The 14,859-nt window shown below is 36.2% G+C and overlaps 1 protein-coding gene across 1 annotated transcript; it reads right to left on the bottom strand.

The window, feature by feature from the left end:
• Positions 1 to 9,018: 9,018 nt before the first annotated feature.
• LOC140971871 (uncharacterized) lies at positions 9,019 to 10,593 on the bottom strand. Its single transcript, XM_073434403.1, has one exon. It carries the CDS (start codon positions 10,591 to 10,593, stop codon positions 9,019 to 9,021), a length of 1,575 nt encoding a protein of 524 aa, XP_073290504.1.
• Positions 10,594 to 14,859: the final 4,266 nt, after the last annotated feature.

The following is a 14,859-nucleotide window of genomic DNA, read 5'->3' as shown; positions in this document are numbered from 1 at the left end:
GCCATTTCTTGCAACGTCCTGTTCTTGCGTTCGGCAATGCCATTTTGCTGTGGGGTTTTTGGTGCTGAAAATTCATGTGAAATTCCTTTCCTGTCACAAAAAGATGAGAATGAAGAGTTTTCAAATTCCTTACCATCATCAGTCCTGATCCTTCTCACCTTTAAATTATGGAAGTTTGTAATTCTTGTGACCACTTTTTTAAACACACCGAAGGTGTCTGACTTTTCCCTAATAAAGCTTATCCAAGAAAACCGTGAAAAGTCATCGACACATACAAAACAATATTTTTTACATCCAAAGCTTTCCACTTCCATAGGACCCATAAGAACCATGTGTAGCAATTCCAGACAGCATGTTGTCCCAAATGTTGGCAACACTCGGTGTGACACGCGAGTTTGCTTACCCTTTTGGCAATCGCCACAAACATATGGTATACCAAAAGAAAGATTAGGCATACCTCGTACTGCATCGTACTTACTCAAATTTTTCAAGGTTTTGAAATTTGCATGACCGAGTTTTTGATGCCAAAGGTCGAGTTCACTAACCTGTGCATGTTTGCATGAAAGCTCTTCTCTTATTTGGTAGAAATTTTCCGAAGACCTTGTACCTGTCATAATGCACATGTTAGTTTCATCAAAAACTTCACAAGTATGCTTATCAAACTTCACATGCAAATTATCATCACACAATTGGCTTATGCTTATCAAATTCGAATTTAATCCTTCAACATGAAGCACATTGTGGAGCTTTGGTAGTCCTTCAACATCCAGTGCACCCTTTCCAACAAATTTTTTTTAGCTCCCCCTTCATAGGTCACTCTACCACAATTTTGTTCAACATAATCGATGAGATGTTCTCTTGAACCTGTCATGTGGCGTGAGCTTCCACTATCAAAATACTAATGACCTGAAGTGTTAGTTTTCAATGAAGTATAGACAACATTACAGTGAGTTTTTACCTTTGGGATTCAAATTTGTCTTACTTTAGGTCGATGGTGGGAGGTGTTGCGGGAAATGTTGGACAACATTCGGGGCAACATCCGACTCGACTTTCGATTCATGCAGTCATCCCTGAGTTTAAAACAGTAGGGCCTGATATGTCCAGGCTTAAAATAGTAATGACATACATACCTGCGTTTTCTCTTCGTAGGGATAGGTGTAGCAGGTTGTCTTTTCGGTGGAGAGCTGTTGATTGGTGACATGGATTGTGGTTGTGGAGATGTATCAGCCTTTCCTTTCACAAAACAGTCGACTTGGAAGATTCACCAATTTCAAACACACTGTCTTTGAAGCCTAATCATTTCTTGTCATCTCTTCCCATCAAAAGTATGGACTCAAACTTAGATGTGCTCGTATTGAACTTTGATAAAGTTTCAGTTGCCTTTTTAAGCTTTTCTTTGGTCTTACCCAGTTCTAAGTCCTTTTTGCTCAAGATTACTTCAAGTTTGGCAACCACAACTTTTAGATCAGTGTTCTCCTTCATGAGACTTGAGTTCAACTTGTTTCTTTTGGTCCAATCTTCAAACAACTCCTCATATAGCTTTTGTACACTCTCAAGAGTGATTTCTTCATCATCAGCTTTCAAATCATCATCCGCACTTGAGTTTCCCGAGGCTGTGGATTTGAAACAAATTGATTTTTCGCAGATGTTGCGGCCAGGTGTGGCAACACCTAGGGCAACACCTAAAGGATTCACCTGCAGCCAGCGTCTTCCTGTCAATAATGCAGTCAAGGAGGTGTCCATTTAAATATTTCTGTCAAACAAAACAAAAAAACCAGAATCAGCACTTAGTATATCAAGAGAAGGCTCATGATTTATTGTTCGACAGATATTTGTAAATAATAAAATAGTCCGAATAGGATGTAAAATCGTGTATTTATGTTTTATCAGAATTAAATGTTGTGCCAGATGTTACAACATCTCGGACAACATCTACATGCAACGGAAAATTAACTTTTATAACACAAACTCACTTTAAATAAATAAATGGACAAGATTAAATATGCACAAGTATAAATATTTGTGCGGTGCTTTATGACAAAAATTAATCACTAGAAAACCACAATGTTTACACAAAAACCTATCACTAGTGATCTCCACGAAAATCAATTTCCTCAATACTTTGAGAAAACAAATGCTTTTTAAAATAACCAACAATAATAAAACGTAAACAAAAAAGCAAAAACGTAAGCGCAAAAGCAAAATCAACGAAACACGATCTTCAGTCAACTTCGTTACGGAAGTTGTCTGAAGATGTTGGCAACATTCAAGGCAACACGTGGTATCTGCACTCTTTAAAACAACAACGTCTTTGTAGTATATTTTTCTCTGAAATTCACGACGAGCAAAGTGCACACAATATGCAGCAACGAAAACTTTCAAACGAAGAGTGAAAAACACGAAAGCAATAGATCGAAAAAACTCCTACGAAAATCTCTCCTCCACGAAAAAACTCTTCCACAAAAAACACTCTCACGAAAACTCACACAAAAATCTCCACGAAAAATTCCTCCATCTAAACTCTTCTCGCCCCCTTTCTTCTCTTCCTCGAAAACTCTCAAGCACACGCAACAATGTCGTTGTTTCTCTTATTTATAGACTTCATCTCTCCTAGAGTTTATCTCCACAAGGAAACCTACAAGATATGGTAAACAAGAATTCTATTAAGAATAAGATATCATATCATACAAATTATTATCATAAATACCATATCTAGAAAATCTTTATAATATCTAGAAAGGTAAAACCCAATATTCCACATAATCTCATCAATAGAAAATTAAATTTAAGGAAGAAATTATATCACAATAAAATCTTAACATAATTATCTAGAAAGGCAAAACTATAATTAAATATTAAATATCATATCAACAAGGAAGAATATATTAAAGAAATTATTTAAGATAAGAAATCATATCAATTAAAAAAAGAAAATATATTTCCAAGATGAATTTGAAACCAGTTAATTGCAATTTTACAGTATTTTCCAAACAAAGATCGATAATTCCTATGTCTCACAGTTGAAATGAAATGACTGCAAGTAATCGACATCTTAAATAAATGAAACCATAAAACAGTACTATATTTACATAAATAGATTGTTAATATAAATTATATTTAGATTTCAATAAAATAATGTCAATTTTGAGTTAAAATAAAGTCAAAAGTCACTGATGTGAAGGATGAACGAATTATATGTGTCATTTTTGGTTAATTATGATTGCGTAAGCTCTAAAAAAAATGATTAATATGTACAACATGCAATCAAACATGGCTGCGCATCGATAATTATTAAATTAAAGTCAAATGGTTAACGAGACAATTTGGATATGTTTGACTATTTATTTAAGACCAACTTTATTTTCACTCCTGGGATGTCGACCCAGGTAAACACTAGAACAGATGTGGCACGTAAGCACAATCTCGATGTTGTAATATATATTATTATTTTTAATTAATTATTATATTTTGTAATTTGAATTGATTATATTTAAATGAGATTACACTATAATTATGAAAAATAGTGAGTAGCTAAATTATTTTTAGGATCAGAAGATTGATTAGAGGGGGTGAGTAAGCAATCTATACAATTCTCTGAAACTTCTGTTGGGTTAACAATTTTTGAATGTTATCTCAATCAGTTTAGCTAAACAAGCCATCAATAAAACTAACTGCATGGAATGAGGCTCGCTGAAGCATTTGAACAATTATACAGTGGGGGTAGGATTCAACTTTGCTAACGGATAAAAATAAAATAAAATAAAATGCACAATCAGCTGTTTATGGAAGTTCGAAGGTGATGTAATTTTTTTACGTCTTGTTTTCTTTCGTCGTCGAAAGGATATCACTAGAAGATAGTTACAAGTAATTTACAAACTCGTAGCTAACACTCAACTTAACAATCTTACTGGAAATATTCTTTCTGTCAGTTTACAAGTAGTTCTGAAACAAATAACCTATCACAATTTGATTATCAGAATGATAAAATAAAACTTTGCGTGATCAAAAGGAAAACAAACTAATCTTTGTACAAGAGATGGTTTGAATCTTTAGAATAAATTTCTTGTCTCTTTAATTTCTTTTTTGATCTATTTCAAAATTAATCCTCGGTTTGGTACAGCGCCGTACAAAACGACCACGGAACTTCATTTTTGATATTTTTTTTTTACTATGAACATGTACTAAATAATAGTTGTCATGTATAAGTGGCAAGAGAGCACATATCAAGGTCATTAAATAATTGGAAAAAAATTGTGTGAGACGGTCTCACGGATCGCATTTTGTGAGACGTATCTCTTATTTTGGTCATTTATGAAAAAATATTACTTTTTATTCTAAGAGTATTACTTTTTATTGTGAATATCGGTAGGGTTGACACGTCTCACAGATAAAGATTCGTAAGACCGTCTAACAAGAGACCTACTCTAAATAATTTTAAAAAAATTATTTGCAATAGATTTTTTTTTTTTTTTGAAATCTTTATATTAGAGTTTGTATTATAAAAGAAGGCACTGTCACCTTAGAATATGCGAATATTATTTTTTGAAATACCTTTGAATTTTAATAAAAAGAAAAAAATATATTTTAGAATGACAACTAGAATCCTTACTCCATATATATGATACAAATAAAATAGTGTCGGACTCATGATTTATATCTTTTTAAAATTATCCAGCAAATAATATTTTAAAAATAATTTAAAAGGGACATCGCTTGCCCAGTTTCCCTAGCTCACCAAAAAAATAAAATAAATAAATATATAAATGTTATGAATCCATACGTACAATCTTGTAGCTTGCATGTCCAACAAAAATATCATGTGAACGTGTCTAACTACATGTAAACATGAAAGTACTTTCAAAAAGTCAAATATGACTCTTCACAATTTTAAATACCTAATTGTAAACATGAAAAATTGATAAATGAAAAACAAAAATGTGTGAAAATCGTCTATTATGAGTATATACAAACATATAAAATTGGGCAACTTGTTTAAAAATACTCAACTCTCTTTTCAACTTTCTTTTTACTATCCATCTCTTTAAAACTTAGTTTTAACTACCCCAATTTTTTAAAATTCCAATAATACCCTTTTTTTCTAAATTTGGTACGTGACATTGTTATACCTTTCGAGCCTGTTCTTAAAGGCATATAGCCCCAAAACATACAGCTACGCAAGGTTTCAAGCATATATATTGTCACGCCCCAAGATGCATGGCATGAACATCGGCAATGTTCTTGAAAATTCAATAATTAAATAGACCAAGAACACTAAGCCTAAACAATATTTTTATTCCAAAATAAAATTTATTCAACAAATTCATTGTCTTACAAACCAAATGACAAAAAGAACAAATCCGATGTTCAACTTATTCAAATAATGTTAACAATAAACAAAGAATTATAAACTTTCTAGCCAAATCACCATCCCCAAAATTCAGCCGACTCCTGCTCTTCTATCTCATTTTCATCTGAAATGAAATATAAGGGGTGAGTGATATGATCGTCACTCAGTAATTGGAGGGAGTATATTTTCAAGTTTTAAAAAAAAATAACATTATAATATTTTTCTAAAACTTATTCAATAGATCATATCTTTAAAACTTATTCACGAGTAGATCTAAAATAGAAAACAATCACTGTCAAATATTTGGCTTAACTCCCCAGATTGGATCATAATATCTGGCTTAACTTCCCAGATTGGATCATAAATGTCTGGCTTAACTCCCCAGACTGGATCATATTTATCTGGTTTAACTCCCCATATTGGATCATGAATGTCTAACTTAACTCCCCAGACTGGATCATAAGTGTCTAGTTTTACCCTACTAGACAAAGTCACAAACAAGATCAAGACATCATAAAAATATTTGTTGAAAACGTTCAAACTTAAAATACCATGAAGATAAATATTATAACGTATCAAGAAAATATACGTTCTACTTACTATCTTTGCTAGTATTGAAATTAAGGTTGACTCCAAGAGAACTTGAGAGAGTGAAAGAGAGAGTCTTGAGAGAATTTTTTTTTTTTTTTTTTAACGTAGTGTAGAATGAGAAAAGTGGAGGGTTATAAGTTTTATATACCTAGGACAAAGTTGGGCCAAGGTTGTAATTGGGCTCAAAGGCTTGGGCCTCACATCCCTCCCTCCTTATAAGAAGTTTCGTCCTCGAAACTTGGTTCCGAGAAATCTGCAAAGAGGTATGGGTAGAGTTGGCGCATCCTCTCCTCTAGCTCCCACGTGGTTTCTCGAGCGGTATGGTTTGACCATTGGACCTTGACATAACGGATGGTTCTTTGCCTCAGGACTTGATCTTTCGTGTCCACTATTCGGATTGGGACTTCTTCATACACTAGATTTTCATTTAGGTTCCCTTCACTCACTAAGGGTTCTGCCTCCAGAATGTGGGATGGGTCTGATATATATCTTTTTAATTGTGACACATAGAAAACATTGTGAACCCTTGAAAGATTTGGGGGTAAGGCTAATCGGTATGCAAGTGTACCGACTTTGTCTAGAATTTCAAAAGGGCCCACGTATCTTGGACTCGGCTTACCGGTTTTGTCAATTCTTGAGACTCCTCGCATTGGTGAAACCTTTAAGTATACTTTTTCGCCAACTTGAAAATCTAAGGGTCGTCTCTTCGTGTCGGCCCAACTTTTTTGTCGATCTTGGGCAGCTTTGAGGCGTTCCTTGATGATTGAAACCTTCTCTATAGTGATTTGGATCAACTCTGGTCCCGTGATTGCTTTTTCTCCAACTTCATCCCAATATAATTGTGACCGACACCTTCGGCCATACAGAGCCTCGTACGGTGCCATGTTGATGCAACTGTGGTAACTATTGTTGTAGGCGAATTCAATGAGGGGTAGGTTCCTGCTCCAGTTGACACTGAAATCTAGTGCGCAGGCTCTCAGCACGTCTTCCAATGTCTTAATGGTTCTTTCAGTCTGTCCGTCCGTCTGAGGATGGTAGGCAATGCTAAGTGTCACCTTCGTGCCCATTGCTTGTTGGAAGATCCTCCAAAATTTTGCTGCGAACCTCGGATCTCTGTCAGATAAGATGCTGACTGGGACGCCATGAAGTCTTACTATGTTGTCCATGTAAAGGGTTGCTAGCTTGTCCAGGTTGTAGTTCATGCGTACAGGTAGGAAGTGGGCAGATTTATTCAATCTATCCACTATCACCCAAATTGCGTCATGCCCTTGATTGACCTTTGGTAGTCCCACCACAAAGTCCATGGATATATGTTCCCACTTCCATTCTGGAATTATCAAGGGTTGTAGAAGTCCTCCAGGTCGCTGATGTTCCGCTTTAACCTGTTGGCATACCAAACACCGTGCAACAAATTCTGCCACATCTTTCTTCATATCATTCCACCAAAAATTTTGTTTCAAGTCTTTATACATCTTAGTACTACCAGGATGTACCGAAAATTTTGATTTGTGTGCCTCTGACATCACTTCTCGTCGAAGGTCCTCGGTTTCTGGTACGCATATCCTTTCTTTCATCCATAATATTCCCTCGTCATCAATGTAGAAATGCGGGGCCTTCCCTTCCTTCACTTGCTCTCTCAGCTTGGTCAAATTCGGGTCGTTCCCTTGACTCACCTTGATGGTTTCCTTCAAACAGGGATGTGCCGTTAGTGATGCTAGAATTGCTTTACCTGCACTTTTTCTACTCAAAACATCTGCTACTTTGTTTGCCTTTCCCGGGTGATAGTTGATTGTCATGTCATAATCTTTTAGAAGTTCCATCCACCTTCTTTTTCTCATGTTGAGTTCTTTTTGTGTGAACAAGTACTTTAGGCTTTGATGGTCAGTGAAGACTTCACACTTTGATCCATAAAGATAGTGCCTCCAAATTTTAAGCGCGAAGACCACTGCTGCCAGTTCCAGATCATGAGTAGGGTAATTCTGCTCGTACGTTTTTAATTGCCTTGAGGCGTACGCGATCACCCTTCCGTTTTGCATGAGCACACATCCAAGTCCTTGCTTGGATGCGTCACTGTAAACTGTGAAGATTTCATCTCCAGAGGATAGCACCAAGACTTGGGCTGACGCTAGCTTTTGCTTCAGCATCTCAAAGCTCTCTTCACACGCTTCATTCCATTCGGATTTGGAGTTCTTCTGTGTGAGTTTAGTAAGAGGTACGGATATAGAAGAAAATCCCTCAACAAATTTTCGATAATAGCCTGCCAAACCCAAGAAGCTCCTAATTTCGGTCACAGTTGTTGTCCTTGGCCATTCTAAAATTGCCTCTACCTTCTTTGGGTCTATAGTCACGTCGCCTTCGGAAACAATGTGACCCAAGAAGGCAACATTTTTCAGCCAAAATTCACATTTTTTAAATTTAGCATAGAGTTCCTTTTCCCTCAAGGTTTGGAGTATGATTCGAAGGTGTGTTTCGTGTTCTTGTTAGCTAGTAGAGTAAACTAGGATGTCATCAATAAACACAACAACAAATTTATCTAGAAAAGGTCTGGACACTCGGTTCATAAGGTCCATGAAAGCTGCTGGGGCATTTGTCAACCCAAATGGCATCACCAAGAATTCGTAATGTCCATATCTAGTCCGAAATGCAGTTTTCGGAATATCTTCTGCCTTTATTTTCAGTTGGTGGTATCCTGACCTCAAATCTAGTTTCGAGAATATTTTAGCTCCCTTCAATTGGTCGAACAAGTCATCTATTCTAGGCAGTGGGTACTTGTTCTTAATGGTAATTTTGTTCAATTCTCGATAGTCTATGCACAATCTCATGCTGCCATCTTTCTTTTTCACAAACAAGACTGGGGCTCCCCACGGTGATGAACTAGGTCGGATCTGTTTCTTGTCAAGCGATTCCTGAAGTTGTTCCTTGAGCTCCTTCATTTCTGCTGGAGCCATGCGGTAAAGTGCCTTGGATATTGGGACGGCCTCGGGAACAAGATTTATCTCAAATTCAATCTCCCGATCTGGTATTAAAGCTGGCAACTCTTCAGGAAAAACGTCAGGGAATTCTCGTACTATTGGGATGTCTTAGAGTTTTACCTCTTCATTTTCTTTAACTTCATTGATGAAGGCCAGAAACGCTTCATTCCCCTCCTTCATAATCTTCCATGCCCGAGAGGCGGAGAGAATGACTTTCTCCTTAGGTTTTCGTTCTCGTATGCTTCCTTGATACCTAACTTCTGCATGATCTGGCCGTTTAAGTGTCACACTCTTACCATTACAATCCACAATGGCGTTGTTCCTGGATAGCCAATCCATCCCTAATATAGCGTCAAAGCCCGACATGTTGAGTTGTATAAGGTTGGCGCTGAGTTTGCATCCTTTCAAGTCAATCTCGCATTCTCGATAAATGGTGTAGGATACCAAGGTATCCCCTCCGGGAGTTGCAACTTTGTATGGTTCAGTCAGTAACTCACTTTTCATTCTTAACTTTCTAGCAAATCTCTTTGATATGAAGGAATGAGTAGCACCACAATCAAATAGTACATAGGCAGGTAAGTGGCTAATAAGAATGGTACCTGCCACCACGTCATTTGAAGTGTCAGCCTCTTCCTCTGTCATTGCAAAAACTCGTGCGTTGGTGCCTACCTTGTTCTCCTTATTGCTAGTAGATGCTGGGGTACTTTCTTTATCTTCTGGCTTTGGGCATTGGTTCATGCGGTGCCCAAATTGTCCACACCGAAAACACGTCCCCACAGTGTACCGGCATTCACCAACATGCTTTCTCTTGCACTTCGGGCAGTCTTTGGCTTCTTTCTTGTACTGCGGTGGTGCTTGTCCTTGGTATTGGCCATTTGAGGCTAGCTTCTTGAACTTTTGGTTTTGGTTGAAGTTGGACGAAGGCCTCTTGAGCTTATTTTCTTCCTCTCGTCTCTTGATGTCAGCCTCTGCTCGGATAGCGGCTCCCATCATGTCTTCAAAATTGTTCGGCTCATAAACGGCTAGTGCAGACTGAATTCGGCTTGATAAGCCTTTTGTGAAGCGGTGTACTTTCAGTGTCTCGTCAGCCATAATTGTAGGTGAATAGGTTCCCAAGGAGTGGAACTTGGAAGCATAGTCTATAACCGTCATTTCGGGCGTCTGTTTCAGGTTTTCGAACTCAGACATCTTTTGCAATTTCACCGCAGTTGGGAAGTAGTGTTTCAGAAAGGCTCCACGGAACCTTTGCCAAGTTATGGGTCCTGTCTGCGCCATCGGGGGTGAGACTCCTTCCCACCACTTGGTTGCTTCACCGACAAGGAAGGGAATGGATACTTCAACTCTTATGTCCTGAGGAACTTCCATTAGTCGCAGATTAATCTCCATTTCCTTTAGCCATTTCTGTGCTGTCTCTGGGTCGGGACCCCCTTCAAAGGTGGGGACTCGCGCCTTCTTAAGTGCTTCATAATGGTACTTGGTCCCTTGAGGTTGTGGAGGTGGATTCGTCGCAGGAAAGTTCCCCAAGCCGTGCAAAGTCGTTGCCACTACCGTTGCTATCGCCATGAGGTCTTCACGACTGAGGCCTCCAGGGCGTTGATTGGGTTGGCCATTACCCTTATCCTCGGGGTCACGCGGGTTGGCATAGCGAGGGTTGCGGTTGGCGCGGGGTGGTCTGCCTGCCATCTCCTGCCAGGAGTGTAATTCACTAAGATGGTTTGATGTAATAACAAGCAACATGGAAGAAGATGTAAGGGGAAGGGAGGGCAAGTACTGGCAAATAAGTAACTCATTTATTTGAAAATAAAAAGTTGAAGTTTTAACAAAATAAATATTAAGCATAATAATCATACTAAAATCAATATTTCAACCTCACCAATCCTAAAATATTAATAATAAACCACCAATCCTAATAAGATCACTAGAACTCTATACTATTAACATTAGCACTGAGTTGTTAGCACTAGTTCGTATCGTTCTTGTTTCTTGAGTCTTCCTTGGGTTCTTCCTCATTGCCCACTTCAACAGGAGATTCGTAGTTTAGATCTTCTTCTTCTTCTTCCTCTTCCTCTGGGTTGGTTGGTTGCCGTTGTGACTCTTGTTCTACCAGCTGGTGTTGTAGGTCTGTCCTTTGACGGGTGAGCACTGCAATGGTATTACGATAATTTTCCAAAGTTCTACTAGCGTCCTTTGATAGCGATCAAACCTGTCTTTCATCACGGTGGTCTGTCTTCTCTCTTCCTCACATCTAACAACTAGCTCTTGGTTAGTAGCCCGAACTCCCTGGATTGTCGTCTCGGCTTCGGCTAAGTAGTACGCAAAGCGCTCTACATCTTGTCGATGGTGCTCGACCTCTTCCTTGAGGTCTCTTAGCTCCTGCGGGGATTGTTCCAAGGTTCCTCGAAGTGCGCGATTCTCCCTTGTCTTGGTTCGTAGTGCGTGTTCGAGGGTGAGGATAAGAGACTGAGAACGAGTAATCGGCATCTCCTATATTAGTATCAAGCAAGTTACGTTGGAGTACAAAATCGTAACTAGAGTTAGTAATGAATAGAGAATTTTTTTATTATTATTAAATTTTAAATATTTTTTTTAAAAAAAAATTAAATTAATTAATTACCCCTTTTTAATTAAACTAGTTAATTATTGTCATTATTATTATTATTATTATTNTCTCCAGAATCTGATTAGATTTGATTTCTTGACATCCATTTTAATTTATATTTATCTTTTAGTTAATATATAATTATATATTTCTCTCGTAGATCGGCATGATTAATCCAACTTTGAAATTTGAATAATGATAACACTTTATCTTCAAAGATTTGATTTGATTTTAAATTTAAATTACTCTTGATAAATTGGATGGATTCGGTGAGATTTGGTGAAATTTTGATTCTATCCTAAATTACTTAAAATCTCATATCTTAACAAACAGTTAAAAAAATCTTATCCTACAATCAAAATTGTAATTCGTGATTTACTATATTTATTTTCATCATTATTATCATTAATTTTATTCATTATCGTTAAATCTTTAATGATTTTTTTTGTTGGGATATTCTTATCTAAATATTAAATATTGTGTCACTGCTCTTCTCTTATTCCCTTCGAATTACGGCAATTTGATAGTCAGCCCAAAAATTTAATAACTTAGTTTGTTATTTTAAATTCATGAATAATACCAAGGTTGTATTTAAGACTAAAAGAAAATAAGAGATAATTATCCTAACTCCCAATTATATCTACCTAGTGCCACGAGGCATTTCTCCTGCTTACAAGAGGACACGTCTGACTCCCTAAATTCCAAGGATATTAACCACCAAATCCTATCACCATCTAATCAAATTTTGATTTTTCTTATCCTTACTAGTTACAAATTTAAATTAATAAAATTTTAATCCCGATCTTCGTTCGAATTACTGAATCAAAATTCAATCTTCTTAAGGTAAACTTAAATTTCCCATCAAGATCATGAACTTTGGGCTCTGATACCACTAAAATGTCACGCCCCGATATGCATGGCATGAACATCGGCAATGTTCTTGAAAATTCAATAATTAAATAGACCAAGAACACTAAGCTTAAACAACATTTTTATTCCAAAATAAAATTTATTCAACAAATTCATTGTCTTACAAACTAAATGACAAAAAGAACAAATCCAATGTTCAACTTATTCAAATAATGTTAACACTAAACAAAGAATTATAAATTTTCTAGCCAAATCAACATCCCCAAAATTCAGCCGACTCCTGCTCTTCTATCTCATTTTCATCTGAAATGAAATATAATGGGTGAGTGATATGATCGTCACTCAGTAATTGGAGGGAGTATATTTTCAAGTTTTTTTAAAAAAAGAACATTATAATATTTTTCTAAAACTTATTCAATAAATCATATCTTTAAAACTTATTCACGAGTAGATCTAAAACAGAAAACAATCACTGTCAAATATCTGGCTTAACTCCCCAGATTGGATCATAATATCTGACTTAACTTTCCAGATTGGATCATAAATGTCTGGCTTAACTCCCCAGACTTGATCATATTTATCTGGTTTAACTCCCCATATTGGATCATGAATGTCTAACTTAACTCCCCAGACTGGATCATAAGTGTCTAGTTTTACCTTACTAGACAAGGTCACAAACAAGATCAAGACATCATAAAAATATTTGTTGAAAACGTTCAAACTTAAAATACCATGAAGATAAATATTATAACGTATCAAAAAAATATACGTTCCACTTACTATCTTTGCTAGTATTGAAATTAAGGTTGACTCCAAGAGAACTTGAGAGAGTGAAAGAAAGAGTTTTGAGAGAATTTTTTTTTTTTTTTTTAACGTAGTGTAGAATGAGAAAAGTGGAGGGTTATAAGTTTTATATACCTAAGACAAAGTTGGGCCAAGGTTGTAATTGGGCTCAAAAGCTTGGGCCTCACATATATCATACTCAAATGATCGATTTTTTTAATATATGGCCCATTATGCTTCCGTATGATAAATTGAACAGTTTATCTTTTTTACCAGAGTACCTTCGGGTTATATCTGTTAGGTAAGTTTTAATGGGATGGGGCTCACATTAAATAAAATATTAAAATTCACATATCTCACATCGAAATTGTATATAAAACTGAAAGAAGGAATTAGTTATAAATAAAGCTCAATTCCTTCGGTTATTGTATCTCAAAATCAAAAGTTTTTCAGCTTTGATAAAAAGAGAGCGCATAGAAAAAAAAGAGTAATTTTTTCTTGAGTGCGGGAATTCTCTTTTGTGAGTTAGAGAAATTATTTTCTCTGTATACTCGGGTTGGGAGTGAGAAATATTGAGTGTATTAGTGTATACACTTGTTGTAATATTTCTTCAAGTTATAAAAGTTGTAGTGTTCCGTGGACGTAGCCTATATTAGGTGAACCACGTAAATCTTTGTGTTCTTGTTGGTTATTTTATTCCGTAATTTTTGGGTACTATATTATCATCGTGTTCGGCATCGCTTCGGTATAATTTCCTAACAATATCCACCTTGTTTTACAGACTGCTCCTCATAGCCTAACCACGCAGTCGCAACAGATGGTTACTGACACAGATTTCTTCAACAGCACTTAGCGCAACCCTGTTTCGTTTCCTACCTCATGGTGTATGATAAAGAAGTTCAATTCGAAACTAATACATGAAAGGGACAAAAAGCCTTGGTTTTATTCAAACATACGAACTATTATTACATAATAACCTCATGTAGAGGAGGAGAAACTTGTTTAGCTACTAATAGTAGCCGAACTCAAAACACACATAAATTTATTCAGTAATTCTTTGTTGTATTTTGTTTGACTAACAAATATTCAAGTATCCAACTGCTTGATTTGCAATCCGAGAAAGAAATTCAGTTCGACTATCCTGCTCATTTCGAATTTATCATGCATTAGTTTAGCAAACCGCTTGCAGAGTTTTATCTTAGTGGATCCAAAGATAATATCATCAACATAAATTCAGACTAACATTTTATGATTATTTTTAAAAAAATTTGAATAAATTTTTATCCACTGAGCCAATTTTAAAGTCATGATCAAGTAAATATTGCGATCTTATGTCATACCAGGCATGTAGAGCTTGTGTTAAACCATATAAGGCTTTGTTGTTAAACCATATAAGGCTTTGTTTAATTTAAACACATGATCATGTAGAATATGATTAACTAAACCTGGAGGATGTTCCACATATATTTCCTATTGTAGCAGCCCATTTAAAAAATCACTTTTCACATCCATCTGAAACACTTTAAATTTTTTATAAGATGCATAAGAAAGAAAAATTCGAATAGCCTTTAGCCTGACTACTGGTGCAAATGTCTCATCATAATCAATTTCCTCTTCTTGTTTGAAGCCTTATGCAACCACACTTGCTTTGTTTCTGATTACAGTACCATTTACATCAAGTTTATTTCTTTAAACAC

This window comes from Primulina huaijiensis, chromosome 2 (assembly GCF_012295235.1).
Source record: "Primulina huaijiensis isolate GDHJ02 chromosome 2, ASM1229523v2, whole genome shotgun sequence".
NCBI lineage: Eukaryota > Viridiplantae > Streptophyta > Magnoliopsida > Lamiales > Gesneriaceae > Primulina > Primulina huaijiensis.
Note: the sequence above shows the minus strand (reverse complement) of the source record. Positions and strands in the feature narration are given on the sequence as shown.

Bases quoted from the DNA above. Each gene is read 5' to 3' on its own strand.
- LOC140971871 (XM_073434403.1), bottom strand. From the start codon at position 10,593: ATGGCAGGCAGACCACCCCGCGCCAACCGCAACCCTCGCTATGCCAAC.